Below are 23,230 nucleotides of genomic sequence, written 5' to 3'. Positions count from 1 at the left end.
CTACTGGCTCATGATATAAAGATTTTTAAGAAGGGTTGTTGTAAAACTCAAAAGAGAATGTAAAGTGCTTCACAAACCACAAGGTCCCACCAAATTGTCCATTGTTGTTATTATCCTGTTTTAAAGATCTCTTGTAAGAAAAGTATAAATTTAGATGTCAATACAGAATGAAATCCAGCATCTCACCCCAAATTACAATGTATTATTAGGTACATATTTCTTTTTTTTTTTTTTTTAGCTTATCCACAGTTCTCAAACCATCATTTTATAAATAGCACTGGATATGAAAGTTCCTCCCACATTACTCCATGAAGTCTTTAAGAATGATAGATTCTATTCCGTACTGATCTCTTCTTTTCTTTAAGCAATTACTCTACTATTGGTAAACATCACATACTTTAGTATTCACAGTCATACCTGTTCAAACAAATATACCTAAATATGTATATGTACATGTATGCACATATACACATACATACTTGTTTTATTTATTTTTGTGTGTGAATGTATAGGTATACTTATACACACATATATGTACATATACAAGGGGGCCACAAAGAGTCAGATATAACTGAAATGACAATTTCAGAGAGCAATATACTTATATATAAAACATTCACACCTATATCTGTATGTCATTCATATTATATACAATATATTGTATATATAATATATATGTATATATGTGTCTTATACAGCTGTATCTGTCCAAATCATACATATATGTACAACATTTGCAGCTATACACACACACACATATTTATGTATATATAATCACAGTCCAAATCATACATATATGTACAAAATTTGCAGCTATACACACACACATATTTATGTATATATAATCACAGCTAAGCCTATATATATATATATATATATATATATATATATGTATAGGCTATAGGCTTAGTTGTGATTATATATATATATATATATATATATATGAGTTATGAAGGAAGCAAAAGACTTTTGAACAATCAAAATAGATATGAAAGTAAATCCACCAAAGCTCACTGATTAAATTCACAAGATAATTCCTCAGGCACTTTCTCAGAGTCTATTTACTTCTAAGTCCAACATAATTCTAGTAATTTTGGTAAAAAGAAAAAATTTCCTCACAATTGCAGTGATTTAGAAGTGGGGGAAGGTGAACTCATAAGTAGGTACACTGAAAATAACTAGAAATGAGAAGTGGCTCCCTAGGGTAGAGGAAAAGAAGAAAAGAATGGAAAAAGTAACCCCAAGAATTCAAGCCCAAAAGTTTGGAACAAAACACCTGCTCAACAGATCTCAATACAGCACAGCATGATAATTAATATATTAAAATGCTGATCATGAGAATCAAAGAAAATTATATAATATGGTAAAGGTAAGGAAAACTTTAAATACAACAGACCAGAAGGCTTGTCCTTACCACGAAGAATAATTTACCCTTATTTTAGAAATAATTTACCTTAGAAAAAGAATATTAAAGACAAGAGAATTCTAATGGAGGAATGATTAAACAATTTAAAAAAAAAAAGATGGCGCTACCATTGAAGTATGGCAGTAAAAGGTTTTGCATAAATCTCTCCATCTTTCTGAGCTGATCCAGGGAGTATTATGGGAGTCTGAGTAATTAAAAAAAAAAAAAAACTACAAATAGACAAGGGCAAGAAGTAGGAAGAGCAATTAAGAAAGACAGAAGCTTTAGGAGAAGGATTAACAGCTCTAGATTGCTGTGTGCTAGGTCAGAGAACTGAGGGAGCCAGAAAGAGAAGATCATCATTCTATTAAGCCAAAGAAAAAGAATATGAGATGCAACTGAAATCAGTTCTGACCATGTAAAAGTCATGTGAGGCAGAGATCTAGGCTAATGAATATTGAATTGCCCAGAGTGAGAGGAGAACAAGCTGTCCCACTGAAGTCCTGGCAACACAGCTAACTAGCCAGCTTCTTCCTCCTTTTCTCCCCTTTTTGGGGTTCGTGGGCTAGATTTTTTTCTTAAGGACCATACTTCAAAATCCAGATAACTCTGGCTCTCGTTGATTAGCTAAAAAAGGCAACAGACCAAGTCCACTCCATCTCCATTTTGGCCCAGATTGCCTCAGAGTGAATGTAAAAATACTAATCCTTTCTTTTGGTTTCCTTCTTTTTTTCCTTCCTTCCTCTCTTCTTCCCTCCATTCTTTCTTTTGTTCCTTCTTTCTTTCTTCCTTCCTCCTTCTTTCCTTCTTCTTTCCTTCCTCCCTCCTTCCTTCCCTTCTTTCCTCTTTCTTCCTTCCTTCAATCCTTCCTTCCTTCTCATTAATCATCACTAATGAACAGTTGTCTCAATTAACAGAGACCTATTAAAGACATTAGCTTAAAAAAGCTAAGGTCTTCCAAAGTATCCAGGGCCATCTCCAGTCATTCTAATCTATATCTAACCATTGGATTTCTCCAGAGAAGACAGTGAGGTTGGTAAAAAGCCCAGCCCTCCTCATTCAAATCCAATTCACTTGTCTGACATGGCATCACTTTCCTGTTGTCATGTTTGTTTTTGAGAATGAAGAATAAACAAGTAAGTCACTTCAGAGAGGAGGAAGTCAGAAAGTGAATAGGGGGGTAAATAGAAATTTTTAAAAATAAGACTAAAATTACTGAAGAGCTCAGGAAGGAAAACTTACTTGAACATAAATGGATAAGTCAACAGGGGAAAAAAAATAACAACAAAAAAAAAAAAACAAAAAAAAAACATGACATCCAGATCTAGCAAATAAATTCAGGTGAAATAAGCAATCAAATGAAAACAGAAAATGAATAAATATTGCAAAACAAAGGAAAATAATCCAAAATTTGATGATTCAGAGACCCCTGTAGAGTATGAAAACATGAAAACACAAGACACTTTCTGTGTAGTTCAAAAGAGAAATGAGAATTATGAAAACAGAATCTGAAGTCTATATGGCAAAAATAACGGGGAGAATAGAAAAACTAGAATCTGTAATCATGTCTCGGAAAAAAAAGAAACCAATAGATTGAGAATGCAAATATACAGAAATAAAGGACAATCAGGAAGAGGAGAGATCAGTAACATTAAGAGAGTGTATGCTCATCTGAAAGCAAAATACACTAATCTTAAAGACAAGATGCATATATACAACCTTAGGATCATAGTTTTCTTGGCAGAACACAGAACAAAAACTTTAACATCATAACATCAGAAAAAATAGAAAAGATCTTCCCCCAAACTTGTGAATGTAGGGCAGGAAATATAATTAAAATAATTCACATATTGGGAGAGAGGAAAGAGAAACAAAGCTGCAAACTCCAAGACACTTAATGGTTCAGTTTAGTAATTCAATTCAGAAACAAGTTCTGCAATTGATGAAGAGAAATATTTTTATATATAAAGTAAAGGAAATTTGAATAATATAAGACTATTTTGTACCCACACCAAGAAATGCCAGCACACAGAAGGGAGTGGAATAATGTATTGTTCAGTATGTAGCCCAGGATAGCCCACCTTGCAAATCTGAACTTAATAATAAATGACAAAAAGATTCAATCAAAAAAAGGCATTTGAAACATATTTAGAAAGAAACCAGAACTGAAGAAAATATTTAACTTCTGAACACCTCAAACAATAGAAATGTAGCAGAGGTGAATAAATGATATAGGTAAGGCTGCAACAGCAACAGAATGACAGTAGAAAGACTAATAAACAACTTTATTCTAAATGGACCCTGGGAGACAAGTGTGAAGGTGGAAATCCATTTGAGGTAACAGTGAAAGGTAGGTCTGGGGCATTTGTATACAGAATTTGGTGATATTTTTGCCTACAGATGAATCTATGTTTTGGTTTTTTTGTAAGACTATATTACAAAATTGTAAGGTATGTGAAAGAGGGAAGAGGAGAAATATAAAAGGGAATATGCAATGTGCTTGGGTCAAATCAAAGGCTAGCTGTGAGGGGAAGGTGACCCTTATGGTTTCAGAAAGAGAAGAGATTTTATAGATTAATAAGGAAAAGCTCCTATGGGCATTTAGTGCTTTAAAAATATACCTATCCCTTCTTGGGAGGAGCAGGGAGGGGAATTGGAACTCTGGGGGCAACTGACTCATGTAAGAATGAGAGAGCAAGGACTCAGGGAGGAGAATTTGAGGCAAATGAGGGAAAAATGGTAACCAATGTAAAGTATAAATCAGTAGGGGGCTTCATAATTAGGGATGTGGTGGAAAAGGATCCCTACATGGTACAGCATCCTTATAATAATTTAATTATTCTGGGAGTGAGGCCCAATGAAAAAGAGGAATCCATGAGGAAAGATAAACAATTCAGGGGCAAAAAGTTCCTAGAAGGGAGAATGATGGGATACCATGGACATTATGATTGCATAGAGAATAGAAAAAAGACCAGATAATTACAGGGGTAATGAATTAGAGAATAAAGGTTGAAAGTAGACACAGGGGACAGATAATGAAGAAAATGAGAGAAACCATTTTTAAAAAATTAAATTTAAATGCATACATATATTGGGTTCAACATATATTTTAACATATTTAACATGTATTGGACTACCTGCCATCTAGGAGTAGGAGTGGGGGGAAGGAGGGAAAAATTTATAACAGAAGGTTTCACAAGGATCAAAGTTGAAAAATTACTCATGCATATGTTTTGTAAATAAAAAGCTTTAATAAAAATGATAAATCTAAAAACTAATGATTAGGACTAGTTGAAGGGGAGGAGAGGAAGAGCTAATCCATTTGACTAAATGATAGGGGGGAAATGTGAAGAATTTTATATCAGATAAAAGCAAGAGAGAAAAAGCAACTAATTAGTAAAACTCCAAAGGGAAAGGGGAAATAGACAAGGGGAGAGAATCAAGGATAAAGGAAAGAACTACCTTTAAAAAAGATTAAGATAAAGTTAACTGAAGGAGCACAATACTATAATTATAATAGCAGGGGGAGAAATCATAACTTGAAAAAATCAATATTAGGAACAAATGGAAGAAAATACATACCCAAGTTAGCCCTTTAAATATAAGTAGATGAAACAAATCAACAAAATGAGAAAGATTGACGGATTCAACAAGAAATTAAGCCCTACAATCTGATGCTTTCAAGAAAAATATTAAAAAAAAAACTTACATAAAACAAAACTGAAAGAATGAGAAATAAATTACTATGCATCAGGTGAATGGAAAAAAAAGCCAGAAGCACAGAGCAAACAAACATTCAAAAAATAAAAAGGAAGAAACAAGGAAACTATAGCATGCTAAAAGGAGCTATAGACAACAAACCAGAATTAATAATAAACTTAAAAGCTGCACATGTCGTAGAATGCAAATACTTAAAGGAAACATTATCTGAGCTAAAAGATAGTAACAAGATAGTGACAAAAGACTTCAATATCCCTATCTTAGTTTTGGATAAGTCTAATAGAAATAAAGAAAAAGAAAAAAATGGCACCGAAAAAATTGCTGGAGATTAAAGTATAATCTTTTATTATTTGGATTTAAAAGATTAATGATATTTTCTAAATGAAACAGCAAAATGATAAAAAAAATATTTCTCAGTAATAAGTAGAACTTTTATAATATGTATAGTGTACAGAGATACTACAAATAAATGTACTGTAAATTAGAAGAAAAACAGATTATATACTTCTCATAGCTGGGATTATGAGACATATCCTTAAGTAAACAAGAGATAGACATATTTACAAAAGATAACTAATTAAATGAAACTGAATAAGATTTTATACAAATATAATTAATTTAACTAGGACAAAAAGGGCAGTGGTCTAAAAGGGAAATAAAAGTTTTTGTATCAAATATCTCCAATAAGGTTTTGGTATCCAAGATATATAAATACTTTATGTGTCTATGTACATGTAAGTGGGTACACATACATATATATGTGTGTTTATATGCGTATACACGTGTGTATATGCATAGGTGCACTGTACATACACACACACACAGCTATTCCCCAATTACTGGTCAAAGAACATGAACAAACATCTCTCAAAAGAATTGCAAAGTGTTCATAACCTTATGAAAGAATGCTCCAAAATCATTAATCATAAGAAAATTGCAAATCAAACCAACCCCAAAGTTCCACCTCATATTCTGAAATTAGCAAAACTGGAAAATAAAATGATCCCCAAAATGGCAATAATTAATGTTGCAAAGGAATTTGGAATGATAGGCACACTAACACATTATTGGTAGAGCTGTGAAATAGCACAACCATTTTGGAAAGTCATTTGGAATTATGGAAACAAAATAACTAAAATCTCCATGTCCTTTGATCTGGAGATTCCATTAATGGACTTAACTCCAAAGAATCATTGTTAAAAAGAAAATCCTCATATACTCTGAATTTGAGAGAAAGAGTGATGGATACTTAGGATAACTATGATAATATAAGAAACAGAAAATATCAATAAAAACTTATTTTAAAAAAATGTTAGAGTAGTATCTATTATGTGTAATCCAAAAAATTTATGATCTTATACAGGGAAAAAGTAAAATCAGATGTGGTTAAGACAAGATAATTAGGGAAACTACATAATGCTTACAGACAATGAATCAGGATAAAGACTAAAATGTGATTTTCACTACGAAATCAGGTTTAAATCTTCTCTGAAATGTATTACTTAAGAGTTGACTAGAGCACCAAGAGCTTATGTTATAGTCTAGATAACAAATTAATTTTTCAGATAGAGGACTTGAACTTGTTATCTTTCCCCATAAACCCAGGTCTCCTCCTTCTAACTTTCCTATTACTGTTGTGGGAAACACCATATTCCCAGTTCCTCAGGATCACAACCTAAATGTCACCCTCAACTCCTCACTATCTTTCCTTCCCTCATTTCTAATTTGTTGCCAAGACTTATCAATTTGACTTATAAAATATTTCTTGTCCCTTGGATTCTGCCACCACTACAGTGTATGCTCTCATCTCCTCAAACATAGACTACTCTTGCAGGAGCCTGCTGGTTGATCTGCCTGTTGATTGATTACAAATGACTTTGTCTTTTGGCATATGGGACAATACAGGTTACTATTAACAGAGCATAAACAATTGAAAGAAATAGAGAAATCAATTTGAGGAGAAAAATAAAAGAGTTTTCAGACATGTTGTTGCATTTGAAGAAGCAACAGTTATCCAAGTGGAAATACCCAGCAATAATAAAGACATAAGACTTAAAAGAAATATCAGTGCTATAATTATAACCCATAGAATCATAGATTTGGAGTCTGGAAGGGACTTAAAACATCATTTAGTCCAACATTCCCATTTTACATGTGACAAAATTCAGGCTCAGAAGGGTTGAATAGATATAAAGGGTATAGTTAAAATTCAAACCTAGGTTCTCTGGCTGCCAAATACAACCCAATCTGGAAGAAGAATGGATCATCTATATACAAAAGAGGATTAAAATTTTGACTGTATATGTTATCTCAATGCAAGAAGTTAATGCTACTAAATATTAAATGCATTAACAACAATAATGTACTATGTTTATGTTTTGCAGAGACATTACTTCAAAAACATTTTAATATAAATCTTATCTAAAAGTTATTACACAATTGTTAAAAAAAGTCATAATCTTGCCATGTCTCATATGTTTTCTTTTAATAAAGTTGCAGAATTGTCTAAAGGATTAGTTTAAATTTATCTAATCAGAAATAAATTAAATTCATTTTCTTGAACATAGTCAAGGATCTAAGCTATATTTAATTTTTAAAGTAGCTTTTATGATGGTTGTAATTTATCATGTTTTCAATGAAAATTTTATAAGAAATTTATAAATTTATACAAGCTAAGAAATTTATAGCATGATGGAAAACTACATTTATTCTCTGAGGTCTTAAGAAATGTAGTTGTGCTGAGTTTAAAATAAAGTATTTTTATTGACAAAAATATCAAATCTACAACTTTAGAAAGAAATTTTTATCTCGTATGTCACTGTGGCTTTTTATGTAATAATTTTTGATATAAACAATCTTTGAAATATTGATAATGTGAATGTTGGCAGCTTAATATCTCTATCAGTAACTTACAAAAGGCAGAGAGCTGCCTTATCTAGGTTTGCAGGTGACAGAGCTATGCCTAATTTACTGAATGAAAGTTCAAGGATTCAAAATTTTTTCAGCAATCCAAAACAATAAATTAAATAAAAGATAACAAAATTAAATATTTAAACGTAAATATTTACATTTGCATTTTTAAAATCAACTTCATGTACAGGATAGGACACTATATCTAGGCAATATTTTCTCTGAAGAGAACCTGAGTATTCTAGTGGACTGCAAGTTCAACAATCCAATAAAATAACCCAATAAGCTACTGCAAGCTTAGACTGAACTAACAGGATTATAGTATCTAATTCTGGATACCAAATTTTAGGAAAGGTATTGACAACCTGGAATAAGTCTAGGGGAAGGCAATGAGAATGGGAAAAGAAATCTACATGAAGTATTACAAGAAATGGATAAAGGAAAGCTGGGATATTTAACCTAAATATCAGAAGGTTTAGGGATGACAGAGATCTTAACATTCTGAAAGAGCCTTTATATGAGAAAAAAATTAAATTTGTTTTTTAAAAGGCAAAATTAAGAGCAATGGTGGGAAGTTGCAGAAAATCAAATATGGGCAATTAATGAAGGTAGAATAGGCTTTCTAATGAAGTAGAAAATTTTTGTCAATTAAGTTGTTCCAACAAAATATGGAAAACTTTTGTCAAGGACATAAATAGAGGAATTCTTGCTTTAATTAAAGGCTGACTTAAATGATTTCTAAAGTTTCTGCTATCTCATGGATCTATGATTCAACAGATGTTGGATCACAATTTAATGGATCTATAGGAATGTTGGCAGCTGGTGATACAGTAGATAAGAGCAGTAGGTTTAGAACCAGGAAAACTCATCTTAACAAGTTCAAATTCGGTCTCATATCTGTGTGACCTTGGGCAAATCACTTCACCCATTTGCCTTGGTTCCTTATCCACTAAAATTAGCTAGAGAACGACATGGCAAATCACACTAGCATGTTTGCTAAGAAAGCCCCCAAATGGGGTCATGAAAAGTCAGACATGAATGAAATGATTCAACAACAAAAATAGGAATGTTAGATCTGCAAAGGCTCATCTACTCCAACACCCTAATATTAAAGTTATGGTACAATGGCAGAAAGCATAACTTTTCATAAGATCATATAGCTAATAAATAACAAAGCCAGGACTCAAACACAAATTTTCTGGTTTGAGGATGACAATGCTCTTTTCACTAAATCATCAATCATTTCAGTCACGTCTGATTCTTTATGATCCCACTTGGAGTTTTCTTGGCAAAGATAGTGGATTGGTTTACCATTTTCTTCTCCAGATCATTTTACAGATGGAGAAAATGAGGCAAATGAAATTAAATGACTTGTTCAAGTCATATAACTAATAAGTTTTCAAGGTTAGATTTGAACTCTGGTTTTCCTGATTAGTTTAAGATTGGAAATAAAGTACAACAAGGTTATAGAGTGTCAACTTATTTATTTAATTTATATGTAGATACATCATATGAAATGGCAGGTTGGATAAATCAAAAGCTGGGATTAAGGTTGCCGGGGGTAAATAACAATCTCAGATGTGTAGATGATACCACTCTGATGGCTGAAAATGAAGAGGAATTAAGAAGCCTCTTTTTTATAGCTTTTTATTTACAAGATATATCCCTAGGTAATTTTTCAGCATTGACAATTGCAAATCCTTTTGCTCCAATTTTTTCCCTCCTTCCTCCCAACCCTTCTCCCAGATGGCAGGTTGACCAATACATGTTAAATATGTTAAAGTACAAGTTAAATACAATATATGTATACATATCCAAACATTTATTTTGCTGTACAAAAAGAGTCGGACTTTGAAATAGTATACAATTAACCTGTGAAGGAAATCAAAAATGCAGGCAGACAAAAATAGAGGGATTGGGAATTCTATGTAGTAGTTCATATTCATTTCCCAGAGTTCTTTCGCTGGGCGTAGCTGGTTCAATTCATTACTGCTCTATTGGAACTGATTTGGTTCCTCTCATTGTTGAAGAGGGCCACGTCCATCAGAATTGATCATCATATAGTATTGTTGTTGAAATATATAATGATCTTCTGATGCTGCTCATTTCACTCAGCATCAGTTCATGTAAGTCTCTCCAGGCCTTTCTGAAATCATCCTGCTGGTTATTTAAGAAGCCTCTTAAACAGAGTGAAAGAGGAGAAGGTAAAAGCTGGTTTGAAGGTTGAACATACAAAATAACTAAATCTTGGCAATTGGTCCTGTCACTTCCTGGGGAATAGCAAGAGAGGAAATGGAAGCAACATCCAATTTTATATTTTTGGGCTCAAAGATAACTATTAGACTACAACTGCAACCCTAAAACTAAAAGACACTTGTTTCTTTGAAGGAAAGCTATAACAAATCTGGACAGCATGCCAAGAAGCAGAGATGTCACAGAACCAAACTCTGTATAGTAAAAGCTATGGTTTTTCTAGTAGTAAAGGATGGCTGTGAAAGTTGAACTTTAAGAAAACCTGAGTGCTGCAGAATCAACACTTTTGAACTGTGATGTTGGAGAAAACTTCGGAAAGACCCTTGGGCAGCAAAGAGATCAAATCAGTCAATACTTAAAGAAATTAATTTAGGCTATTCACTAGAAGATTAAATAATGAAGATGAAGTTGGAATACTTTGGTTACATAATAAGAAGCTGAAATTCATTGGAAAAGGCCCTAATATTGGGAAAAATTGAAGACAAAAGGAAAGGCAAATAGCAGAGGAGGAGATGGATAGACTGTGTCATGGAAACAATGAATATGAAGTTGGACAGACTTCAAGAAATAGTGGAGAACTGAAGAGCCTAATATGTTCATATGGTGACAAATAGTTGGCTATGAATGAATGACTAAGCAACAATTTCTGACTCCAGTTCCAGTTTTCTATCCATTGCAGTACTAAACTGCCCTTAAATCATCCCTTAAAATATTCTAAAATATTTTTTCTAAAAGAGAAACAGAATTTTAAATTTTGAATGTATTTAGGTAAAATTATTACATTTAATCTTAAATGCCACATTAGTCCAACTGTTACAGAAATAAAGGCAAAGATAAAAAACAGGATTTTTATTTGGATACAGAACAAAGTATGAACCGAATATCAGGAAGAAAGATAAATGCAGAAAGGCACAATATTAGTGCTCTTATGTATCACGTTCTATGAATCATGTCTAAACAAAGTGGGAGATAATGAAGCAATAGGATTAAAAGGCATCCTTACATTAACAAAGTATTGTTAAAATTGTTAATTGCTGTTAATAACAAAGTATGTTGAGTTGCAAAATGTTTAACTATTTTTGAATGTAGGGCTTAAATATAAAAATTACTGTTTTTCAAGGCATCAAATAATAGCATGATTTCTAACACTTCATTAGCTTGAACAGTATATCATCTGCACAGCACTAAAAATATAATTCCTTCAAAAGGAGTAAACAAACTATTGATTTAATTCAATAGCATTTACCAAGCACCAATTCAGCAGCAAGCAATGTGATCTAACACAAAGAATAAGACAAAAATAAAAGTTTCTATTTTATCTTAAAAGTAGACATACACTGAAGCTTTCTGGGCAAGACAATGGCATGATTAGATTTATAATTCAGGAATAACAATTTTTATCGAGTATGGAGGTATATAGAAGGTAGATTTGAGAAGAGAGAGAATAGAGAAAAGGGAAACAATTTGAAGGTTATTGCAGAAATCTAGGCAATAGATAATGACATCATAAACCAGAGTATTAGACATGTATTTAAGTGCAGAAAAATAAAAGGCTTGGATGAGAGAGACATTATACTAGTAGAATCAATAAAATTGGTTAATTGGTTGCATTGAGTTATAAGGAAGAGAAAAGAGTCAGAGATAAATCTGAGATTACAAATCCGGGCAAAGGAAAAGATGATAATGCCCTTGCCAGTAATAGAGGGAAGATAATTAAAGGTATGGATTTGGGGGATGAGGAAGAAAATGAATTCTTTTGGAAACTTGAATATGAAATGCCTATGGGATGTCCCAGTTGAGATGTCCAGTAGTTAACTGATAAGGTGGGCCTGGACTCAGAAGAGTCCTGGACATGATTTTCAGCAAAATTTAAATACTAATGTTACCTAAAACATATAAATTAAATGAGAATTTCACTGAAAGAAAATCTTTATATATAAATGCATACATATATATACATATATATAGTATGTAATTTGGGGTGGAGTAAATAGGAATCTATAGGGATGGATTAGCATCAAAGTATTAAAGAATCTTTAAAATTAGAGCAGAAATAAACTAGGAAAAAGACTATAGAAATTATTTTTTAAAAAATTAAAAAATATTTGATTTAATACAATTAAAAATTTACCAAACTTGGTAAAAAATAAGAGGAAGAATAATTAAATTCCCAAAATAGAAAAAGGAACAACGCAAATTACAAGAAAGAAAAAAGAAAAATTTTAAATTATCAGAACCTATTATATATTTTAAATTTTCAGTTCTGTATATAGCTTTAGGCCAGCAAAACTGAAGACAAAAGAAATCAAGAATTAATTACAAATATGTAAAATATTCAAATTAATAGAATATCAAATAGAGGTAGTAAACAACTTCAGGAAACTAAATTGAAATAACTGAAAGGAACAACAACAAAGAAAAAACTGATTCAAATGTATCTACAGGCAAATTCCATGAGATATTTTTAAAAGTCGATGCTATATTAATTATTCTCAAAAATAGAAAAATAAAATATTCTACCTAACTTTTTTAATGATATAGGTATGTCTTGATCCCTAAACCAGGGAATGATAAGTCAAATAAAGAAAATTATTGATCAATATTATTAATGAAATTCACTTCAAAATTTAAGTTAAGAACTTAGAAAAGTCTATAACAATATAGTCCCAAAATTATTCATTATGATTACAGTGGATTTATACTAGGGATGGAAGAAAAGTTCAACATCAGGAAAAAAAAAAACTAATTTTACTAAAAAACAAAATTATTCAAAACCACATAGTTACATCAATAGATGCAGAAAAAAATTATAAGGTATTTCATTTTTGCTTTAAAATATTATGTAAAGGCATAAAATAACCTTTTGAAGTTTGATTTTAAAAAGGAAAAAATTAAAAGATGGAAAGAATTAAAGATTAGTATTATATGCAATGGAAAAAATACTTTAAAAAACCTTTCTTAATAAATATATGAGCAAAATGCTCCCTTTTACCTACTTTTTTTTACCTACCTACCCTTTATTTGACAAAGTTCTGGGAATGCTATTTGAGGAAGAGAAAATAATTAAAGCTACAAAGAAGAGATAAAGCAATGCCTCTTTGTGATGACATGATGTTTTACTCAAAGTACAGAACCATAGAAAATCAGAAAATAAGGTAATTGAAATATGATTAATAGCTTCAGTAAAGGAACAGGATACAAAATAAACCTTACAAACATTAACTGCTTTTCTACGTAGCAAAAAAAAAAAAAAAAAAAAAAAAAAAAAAAAAAAAATTGTGATGAAACAATAGAAAAGGAAGTTCCATTCAAAATAACCACTAATATATAAAACCTATTGGATCCAATCTTCAGAGACATATTCAAGACCAAAATAAATACAATTATCAAATATTTCTTAAAGAAATAAGGAAGAGGGGCAGTTGATGCTCATAACTGGAACAAGCTATTACAACAAAATTAATTTATAGATTTAGCGTTATTTTAGAATACTATTAAAAACCAATTTTATAGAGTTAGAGGAAATGATAATACAATTCATCTGGAAGGATAAAAGATCTAGAAACTCAAGGGAAATTTTTTGGAGGAAACTAAAAATTATGAGAAAATAGAAAAGGAAAATTTCCAGACTTCCAACTAAACTACAAAACAGCAATAATCAAAAATATCCCACAGTGATTAAAATATATAAAAGTAGGTCAATGAAACAGATTATATATGGAAGAAATTTAAAAAATAAACTTATTAACCCAGTCTTCAGCAAATCTAAGAACATTAGTAATTTTAGGAAGAATTCTCTGGTTGACATTAATTATAAAAGATCACACTATGAGGGAAAAAATAGAAGACAATAAAGAAGTTGTCATAGCTATGGCTAAGGAGATTTTTAAGACTTTTGCCTAAAAATTATTATCTGTTTTACCTGATTTTATTTTATTTTTATTTATACTTTTATGTCAACTTTATTTTCAAATATCTTTCTTCCCTTCCCTCCCTACCAATCTACCTCTATAATTAATGAGAGTTTAAAAAAAAAAAAGAAAAAAGAAAAAAGCTTTGCAAAACCATCTAATATCTTCTTAGAGAGAAAATCCCTAACAAGATACAGCATAGAGAAGATCACAAAAGAAAAATAATTTCAATTATATTAAATTGAAAAAATTTTGCATGAACAAAATCAATGCAGCTAGGTTAATAAGGGAACCTATCAACTTGATTAAAAATTTGCAACTAGAGGAAATCACATAACCCTACCAACTCTATCCACTGAAAATGTGTTAAATAATCTCAACTAGGCCCTCAAAGCAGGAAGACAATCCTTCTACTTTTCCTAAATAATTCTCTATTACATCCTACATAACAGTTGTTCCAAACCTCTTCTCTTCCCTATCCCTATCCTCTCCCACAGATCATGCCTCATATTTTACTTAGAAAACAGAGGCAATTTACATTACATGTCCTCTTCCTCCTCTACTCTAAATCTCAAAAGTCATAAATGTTATTCCCCCTACCATTCTCTTTTCCAACATTTTACTTTACCTTTATTATCTTCCTTCTTAATCCAGCCTTTGATGAAAAGTTGGCCCTTCTCCTTGTCAAGATCAACCTCTCTACAGGTACCTTGATTCCATCTTTTCCTGGTTTCATCAGCAGATTTACTCCATAATTATCCTCCTTTCCATCTTCAGCTTCTCCCTTCTTACTGGTTCCTACAAATCCATCCTACTAGTTTGTCATATTCTTAAAAAAAAAAAAAACTTTACTTGAACCCTACTATTCCTTCAAGCTATCAGTATATATCTCTCCTGACTTCAGCAACCATGCTTCTACAAAAAAAGCTTTTAACACTTGTTTCTTCTGCTTCCTAGTTTCTCACCCCTCACCTCTTTGCAATCTTGCAAACTTATTACTTAAATCTCACTCCAAAATTTTCAATGACTTCTTTTTCTTTCTTTCTTTTCCTTCCTTCCCTCCTTCCTCATTTTTTTTTTCTTTCTTTTTCTGTTGATGCAATTGGGGTTAAGTGACTTGCCCAGAGTCACATAACTGGTAAGTGTCAAATGTCTGATATCACATTTGAACTCAGGTCCTAGTGATTCTAGAACTGGTGCTCTATCCTTACTGCTTTTGTTAATAGTTTCTTAATTGACATATCTGATCAGTTTTTCTCAGGTCTAATCTATTTTGAACTCTCTGCAGCATGTGATGTTGTTGATCACACTGATTGATATACTACAAGGCTCTGCTCATAGAAAATGTCTAACTTTTTTTCTGACACATTCAATCAGCCATCAGCCCAACATACTTTTGATTCATCCCAGCTCTGATAATCCTCCCCCTTTTTTCCCCTATTTTCTGCTTTTGCTCTTAAGGTTCTTCATCTCAAGATACCAGCTCCTCCTCTATAGACATATGTCTCAAACTCAGCTGCATATACCCCAAATATACCTAATGATATGGACAGCCACTATCTTACTTTGCTAAATCTGGGGGTTATCTTCCATTAAAATATTTGAAATAGTTGAGATAACACATTGACAATTCAATTTTTAGTCACTTTTTCATGCAAATAACACTGGAGGGTAATGTATATTAGATGAAACAATACAGTATAATTTGTAGATGTCTGTTTTTATAGATTTAGCTTTACCAAATATGTGAAACCTATTATAAATTTATTGGAGGTTGTCATACTACACAGAAGTAGCTCTAGTCCTCAGAAAGCCAAGATGAACCAAGAAACATGATTAGAAACATATGATGCATGTAAGAATAAACTAAATTCATCAAGTAAATGTTTAGGATTGAGAGCCTTGTTCTCCTAACTTAAAATACATCTGACACCCTCTTTCTGCCTAGAACCAGGTCCTACCTGACCATGCTTCTACAGATATCCTCAAATCCCCATCCATTCTGACCTTAAGTAATCCATGTAACTGCATCTTTGGTGAACAGCTACAAAGTTTCTGAAGTTACTACTAATCAAATTAGCTTCTTAGTGTATGGAAAATCTACAAATTTGTGAAACAATAATAAAGGAAGTAATTGAACTCAAAAAGTCTGGGCACTGTTTTAATTAAAATTTGACTCTATGAAATGACATCAATGGAGTTGACTACATCTGGAGACATTACACAGTATGTCACATTGATGAAAAGATTAGATCATAATTCAATTTAAATTATCTTAGCTACTTTAAATGCAAAATGCAAAAATGTATAATTGATTAAGAAGATAAAGTATACATGTAAGCAATAACCTAATAATACTAAATTTAAATTTCCAAAATGTAAACATTATTAAATCCCAAAACATCCAGTCTTAATGAAACGGAAATTTTAGCTTTTTAAAATGAGATTCATCAACATTGAGTTTTTTAAAAATAGATTTGCAGCTCAACTCACCCAGGGTGCTGAAGGTACAACAAGGGTCAAAATAAGCAAGTCACTACAGCATTCCTCCAAAGAGTGATTACATCTCTTCATCTGATTTATCAGCCTAGAATACACAGCAGTAGGGAGAATTTGCAGAGATTGCTTGTGGGAGCCCTGTCCTGGGGCTAGAATGAAGTTCAGTGTTTGCCTCATACCATGCAGGTGTCTATACAACTGGCTAAGTTTTGTTTCAAGGGCACTCTGAAAATAAAGGTTAGAAAAAAGATATGGTAAACATCTGAAAATAAAAGAAAGTTAATTGTGCTAGGTGAAAGGCCACAGAGTTCTATTTAAGCACCTGCAAAAGTCAGGAAAAGTATGCCAATATTTATAAAACAATCTCATGGGAAATTATGGGAGATGTCAAATTTTAAGACACTCTATCCTTCCTTTCTTCTTTTGTTTTCAACCATCTGTGAATAACATGTGCTGAGGGGGTATGAGCTGACAAAGTATGAAACACAACAAACTGCAAGACTTTTAGCCTTTTATAACAAAATATTTTGTTAAAAGATCAAAGCTACAAGGAAGACTAGCCTGATTGTTAGGTTTTGTAAAGAACAGCCCAGAGCAAAAATAAAAGTGGGTGGGAGGGACAGAGAAGAGAAAAAAGAAAAGAAGAAGGAAGAAAGAAAAAATTTTCTAATTTCTAAACAACCAGAACATCAGCAAAACATAAACAGGATCATGTTTATCTTATACCTACCACAGAACTTCCTTGTGTTCATTTCCTGTGTAAACCTTAGCCAGCTGGACACAGAGTTAGTTGGACAGCATGCTTTACTCATAAGAGATTATTATAAAGATTTAGAGTTCATTTTAAAGCAAAATTCATGAAGAAAATTTAAATGTGCAAAAATAAAATCATAACCATGATACATACAAAAAGTGAAATATATATATATATATATATATATATATATATATATATATATGCTACAATGATAAACTGGTATGTCTGCTCTACATCTGTATCCCCCAATTTGAATTTGCAGATTAGATATCCCCAGGATAGCTACTCCACCCCACAATTAATTAAAACCAAAAGCATTAATGAAATGGAATCATAAGAACAGTAGCTCCAAAATATTTCTCCTAAACATGGGCATACAATTGGATAAATAAACACAATGGCAATGGGAAAAGTATATGGGAAGACATTGGTCAAAGTGGTACTTGGCAAATAATGAAGGACCCAAATAACCTTTCACTTTTTATGGTATCTTCACTCTGCTCCCTGTCCCCCAAACTCAACATCTCTGCTGAGATTTCATTGCTATTCTGTATACCTACTCAATGCTAGATAAGCAAGGTGAGGTGACTCCTAAAAAAGCAAGTATCACTATTCCGAAGACAATGAAAGTGAGGGAAGAAAGAAATCTAGTTTCCCTAGAAGTGAAGAACCCTTTCAACAACCAAGTTTACTCTTTACAGTTTCTTCTCAATTAACAGAACTCAAATTCTAGAACTACCTCCTGACCTGATTCAATAATTGCCTTATAATTCTGCCCCCCAAATATTCTCCCACTTCCTATTCTCTCTACTAATATAGAGGGTGACATCATTCTTCCAGTCCCTCAAGCTCACAACCAAGATGTCATCCTTGGACTCCTCATTATCAACTCCCCATGTCCAATCTATTGTGATTGCCTACTGATTTCATCTTCGCACCCCTTTATTCTGATACTGCCACACTCTGGAGCATGCCTCAGTTAACTCATTCCTGAACTATTACAATAGCATACTGGTTATTCTACCTGCCTCAACTGTCTCCCCATCTTTCCAATCCATCTTTCAATGAGCCACCTAAAGGATTTCCTTAAAGCTAAGATTCAACCCTATCACACCCAATCTCAATAAATCCCAGTGGCTCCCTTTTGCCTCTGGGAACAAATACAAAATAGTATGTTGGGCATTCCCTTTTTTTCACTCATCTTATGCCTTTTACTAGTTGATCCAATGACCAGCCCTCCTGGGTGCTCCACAAACAAAACATTACATCTCTCAGCTCCAGGTATTTTTTTCTGGTTGTCCTCCATACCTAGAATATTCTCCCTCTTCATCTCTGCTTGCTGGATTCCCTGAGTTCCTTTAGATACCAATTTAAATCCCTTCTTCTAGAGGAAGCTTTCTTAAATCCACTTACTTCTAGTGCCTTGCCTCTGTTAATTATTTCCTATTTCTTCTATATATATCCTGTTCATGCTTATGTATTTGTCTCTCCAATTAGTCATAATCTTTTACTTCTTTTTGTATGCCTAGGACTTAGTATAGGTTCTGGTGTTGAATTGGAGCTCAGGAGTGAGACTAGGGCAGGATATATAGAAATGAGACTCATCTGCAGAAAGATCATGATTAAGCTCATGGAAGCTGGAGATCACCAAACATGCTATTGTAGAAGGAGAAGAGGGACCAAGTTTGGGGAGGGACCTTTTTTAGTACCCATATCATAGAGTCCTGGAACTATTGTCTTTAAAGACTTGAATTTGAGAATCATCCAAAGTACAATAGAGAGAAGGAAGATAAATATGAATGGGTACATTACAAACAAAGAATTAATAGGTGATAAGAGTTAAATAATATCATGAAGGTAACATATGATAGAAAGAGAAGATGAGCTGATGATGAGAGGGAGAGAAATGATGACTAATTCACATGTTCCACTGATATCCTCAAAATTCCAAGAGAACTCAAGAAAAGGCCACACAGTACTTTAGGTGGCTGTCCTGTCACAAACTTAGGAGAACACTAGAACAAGAGATCTGGTATAACTAGAAGGAAAATCAGTATCAAAGATATTGCATATGCAATGGAGTAATAGATTTTTCTAGAGCTTCCATTCATCCACAACCCATCCATTTTTTTTTGTGTACAAAAAATGCAGTAGAATTACAATAAGAGTTAAAGTATTCAGATAGATAAGCTCAATATGCTTAATAAAACTCTTTGTGAAGAAGTAATCTTAAGTAACTTGTTATTTTTCCAGACTTTTTCTTTCCATTTAATTTCCTTGTTGAAGTTTCTTGAAAAATAGAACTTTTCCTCCTAATCTTGGAATTTAAATCTTTTACATTTCAAATTCAAATGCAGAAAAATTTCCAATTTCAATTCAGAAAAACTAATAAGGTTTTATACATATATATATATATATGCACTATCCATATGCACTTACATAAACTTAAGACTACTATTCACAGAAAAAGTTAAAGAGAAGAAAAATAATATTACCTAAGAGAAACAGTTATTAGATTTCAGGGTGAACTGAACAGTTTTTATAATGAACATCTGAAGTGATTCATTTATGGAAATGTTGAAGGAAGGACTATTACAAAGACATGCCATGTAATATAATAATTCAGTTTATGTCATTATTTGTTACTTTTTCATAAAGAAAATAGTAAAATTTCCTGTGATTTATCTGAGAAAACTTTCTAAAGACTGGAAAAAGGTTTCATTCTTTCTGTAACCAAAACCATAATCCTAATAATATAACAGTAATTATTCTTGTTGGTGCTCAAGAAGTACATATTTAAATGGATTTTTTTGCTACATTTAGTAAATGTAATGTGAACTCTACCATATCTTGCCAAAACTCAAGAGAGGATGCAAAAATATTGTCATTTCTTTTATAAATACTTGCCCAAGTAAGAAGATGGATTTGATCTACTTATTCTTATTTTCAATATGAATTCAAAATGTAATATTGTTCAACATATTAAGATCCAATAACTTGGGGATAAAAATTTACTCATTTTGAATAAAACAGAAAAATCTTTTAGAATTGTCAAGGATCTTTAGCTACACCTCTATATAACTTCAATATCCAAACCAAGTCAACCTAACTTCAATGAACAATAATAAAGAACATAGAACACATACAAAGACATTAAGTTTCAAACAGTCCTGGAAAAATGACAATTTTTGTTCTTGATCAACACTAAAAGAGAACATAAGGACTAATGAGAGTCTAAAATTCTTATATATCTTCCAAATATGGAGTTTATACATCATAGTTCTGGCATATTGGGTGCACATCTGAGCCAGAATCAGTAAAAGAAATAACCTTTATAAGCTGTAAATTTGCTGCTAAACTGTAGACCCATGTAAGCTTTGGCATATGTTAAGATATCCATAAAATTCTTTCTGAACCATTTGTATTCTACATTTATAAATTCCATCACAAGTAAAATAAACCGTTCATTTCAGTATGGGTAGGCCACTATTTATAAATAGTGCATTCATTGTGCCACACTTCAGAATTTTTCAGTTTGTACACAGTGGATTCAAAACATTTCTTTCCATGTTTGTGCTATAAGATGGAATGGGACACTCATGGCACATGGGTATATTTTTCAAGCTGTTCCTTAGAACAACCACTAAGGAATACAGACAAATTCTTGTTTACTATAGATTAACACAAACAGGTTAGTAGTTACTATAAACCTAACACTTAACAAACCTACAGCTTACAGAATAATAACAAATAAAGTCTCTACAGTTCTAAATAGATCCTGAATTCATTCTATATTGTACTTTCAAAAGATTTACAAAAGTCCTTGATTGATGACAACCAAATTTTAAAGAAAGTTCTGAATTTGCATGCTTGTTCTGCCAGATGCATAGTGTTTATTAAGTACCTACTATGTATGAAACACTTCTAAACCCTAAAGATACAAAGAAAGGCAAAATGCTCTCAATAAGTTCAAGAAATTTAATGGGGAGAAACAACATGCAAAGTATTATATATACATCAACAGGATAAATTGTGAATAGTCTCAGAGGGAAGACTCTAAAATTAAGGAGTAGGTAAGGTAGAAAGAGGGGCTTCAGCTGAGACTTTTGAAAAGCCACGTAAACCTGGAAATAGAGATGAGAAGGGAATCAAATACAGGGAATAGTCAATGAAAATGTTTGGCAACAAGAGATAGAGTGTTATGTTCAAGGAACAGGAAATAGATCACTGTACTAGACTCCAGAGAATATGAGGATAAGTAAAATATAAGAAAACTAGAAAGATAGGAAGAAACCAGAATACTAAATCCTTTTAAAGGCAAGCAGAGGATTTTATATCTGATTTTGCAGGAAGCCACTGCAATTTGTTGACTGAGGGTGGGAAAAGGTGACATGGTCAGATTTGTACTTAGAAAGATCAATTTGTGACCAATTCTGATGGACTTGGCCATCCTCAGCAATGAGATCAACCAAATCATTTCCAATGGAGCAGTAATGAACTGAACCAGCTACGCCCAGCAAAAGAACTCTGGGAGATGACTAAAAACCATTACATTGAATTCCCAATCCCTATATTTTTGCCCGCCTGCATTTTGGATTTCCTTCACAGGTTAATTGTACAATATTTCAGAGTCTGATTCTTTTTGTACAGCAAAATAACGGTTTGGTCATGTATACTTATTGTGTATCTAATTTATATTTTAATATATTTAACATCTACTGGTGATCTTGCCATCTGGGGGAGGGGGTGCGGGGAAAGAGGGGGAAAATTGGAACAAGAGGTTTGGCAATTGTCAATGCTGTAAAGTTACTCATACATATAACCTGTAAATAAAAGGTTATTAAATTAAAAAAAAGAAAAAGAAAAAAAAAGAAAGATCAATTTGATAGATGAATAAGAATAAATTTAGTGGAAAGAAGCTTGAGGCAGGTAGAACAACCAGAAGATTATTTCAGTAGTCCAGGCCTAAGGCAATGAGCCTCTGCACTAGAGTAGTAGTAAAGTCAAAGGAGAGAAGAGGACATATTTTTTAAAAAATTGCAAAGGTAGAAATGACAGTATTTGACAAGTGAAAATAGCTTAAAATGGGAAACAGACAGATGAGTTAAGGATGACGTAGTTTGAAAATCTAGGTTACTAAGAAGATGATGGTATACTCAACAATAATAGAAAAATTAGTAAGAAAGAGGGTTTTGAAGGAAAGATAATTAAATATGTTTTAAACATTTTCAGTTTAAAATGTTGATGGGATACCTAGTTTGAGCTGTCCACCAGGTAAAAGAAGATGCAAGACTGGAAGTCATCTGTATTTGAATTGAATACATGGGAGCTAATGACCTCACCAAATGAAATAACATAGGGAAACAAGAGAAGAGGATCCAGGACAGACCCTCTAGATATCTATGGAAAGTTAATATGACCTGAATGAAGATTCAACAAAAGAAACTGAGGGGTGGTCATGTAGTTAATAGGAGAAACTAGGGAAAGTATTGTCATGAACTTCTACATGAAGGAAGAGATTCCTTCCTATAGAGAAGGAATCATTAAAGAGATTCCTTAGAGAGAAGGAAGCATTAAGAGGTTAATTGTGTGACCCTGTCTTAAACCTGATTGCAAAGAAGAGAAAGAGGAGGAGGAAAAAGAGAAAGAGGAGAAGGAAGAGGAAAAGAAGAGAGGAGGAGGAGGAGGAGGAGGAAGAGGAGGAAGAAGAAGAAAAGAAAGAGATCAACAATGTCAAAGACTGCAAGGTGGTCAAGAAGGGTAAATATTGAGAAA

The 23,230-nt window shown here is 32.4% G+C and overlaps 1 protein-coding gene across 6 annotated transcripts in view; it reads right to left on the bottom strand.

The window, feature by feature from the left end:
* Positions 1–23,230, bottom strand: part of LOC100925754 — a 205,356-nt gene that overhangs the window by 54,764 nt on the left and 127,362 nt on the right. For 5 of the 6 annotated variants that reach the window (XM_031968102.1, XM_031968117.1, XM_031968126.1 and 2 more), the window contains one exon: positions 16,693–16,923. The exons of the other annotated variant lie outside the window; for it this stretch is intronic. In XM_031968102.1, coding sequence (XP_031823962.1) covers positions 16,693–16,923 — 231 coding nt within the window. The remainder of the gene's footprint in view (positions 1–16,692; positions 16,924–23,230) is intronic. 6 annotated transcript variants of the gene reach the window in all.

This window comes from Sarcophilus harrisii, chromosome 1 (assembly GCF_902635505.1).
Source record: "Sarcophilus harrisii chromosome 1, mSarHar1.11, whole genome shotgun sequence".
Taxonomy (NCBI): domain Eukaryota; kingdom Metazoa; phylum Chordata; class Mammalia; order Dasyuromorphia; family Dasyuridae; genus Sarcophilus; species Sarcophilus harrisii.
Note: the sequence above shows the minus strand (reverse complement) of the source record. Positions and strands in the feature narration are given on the sequence as shown.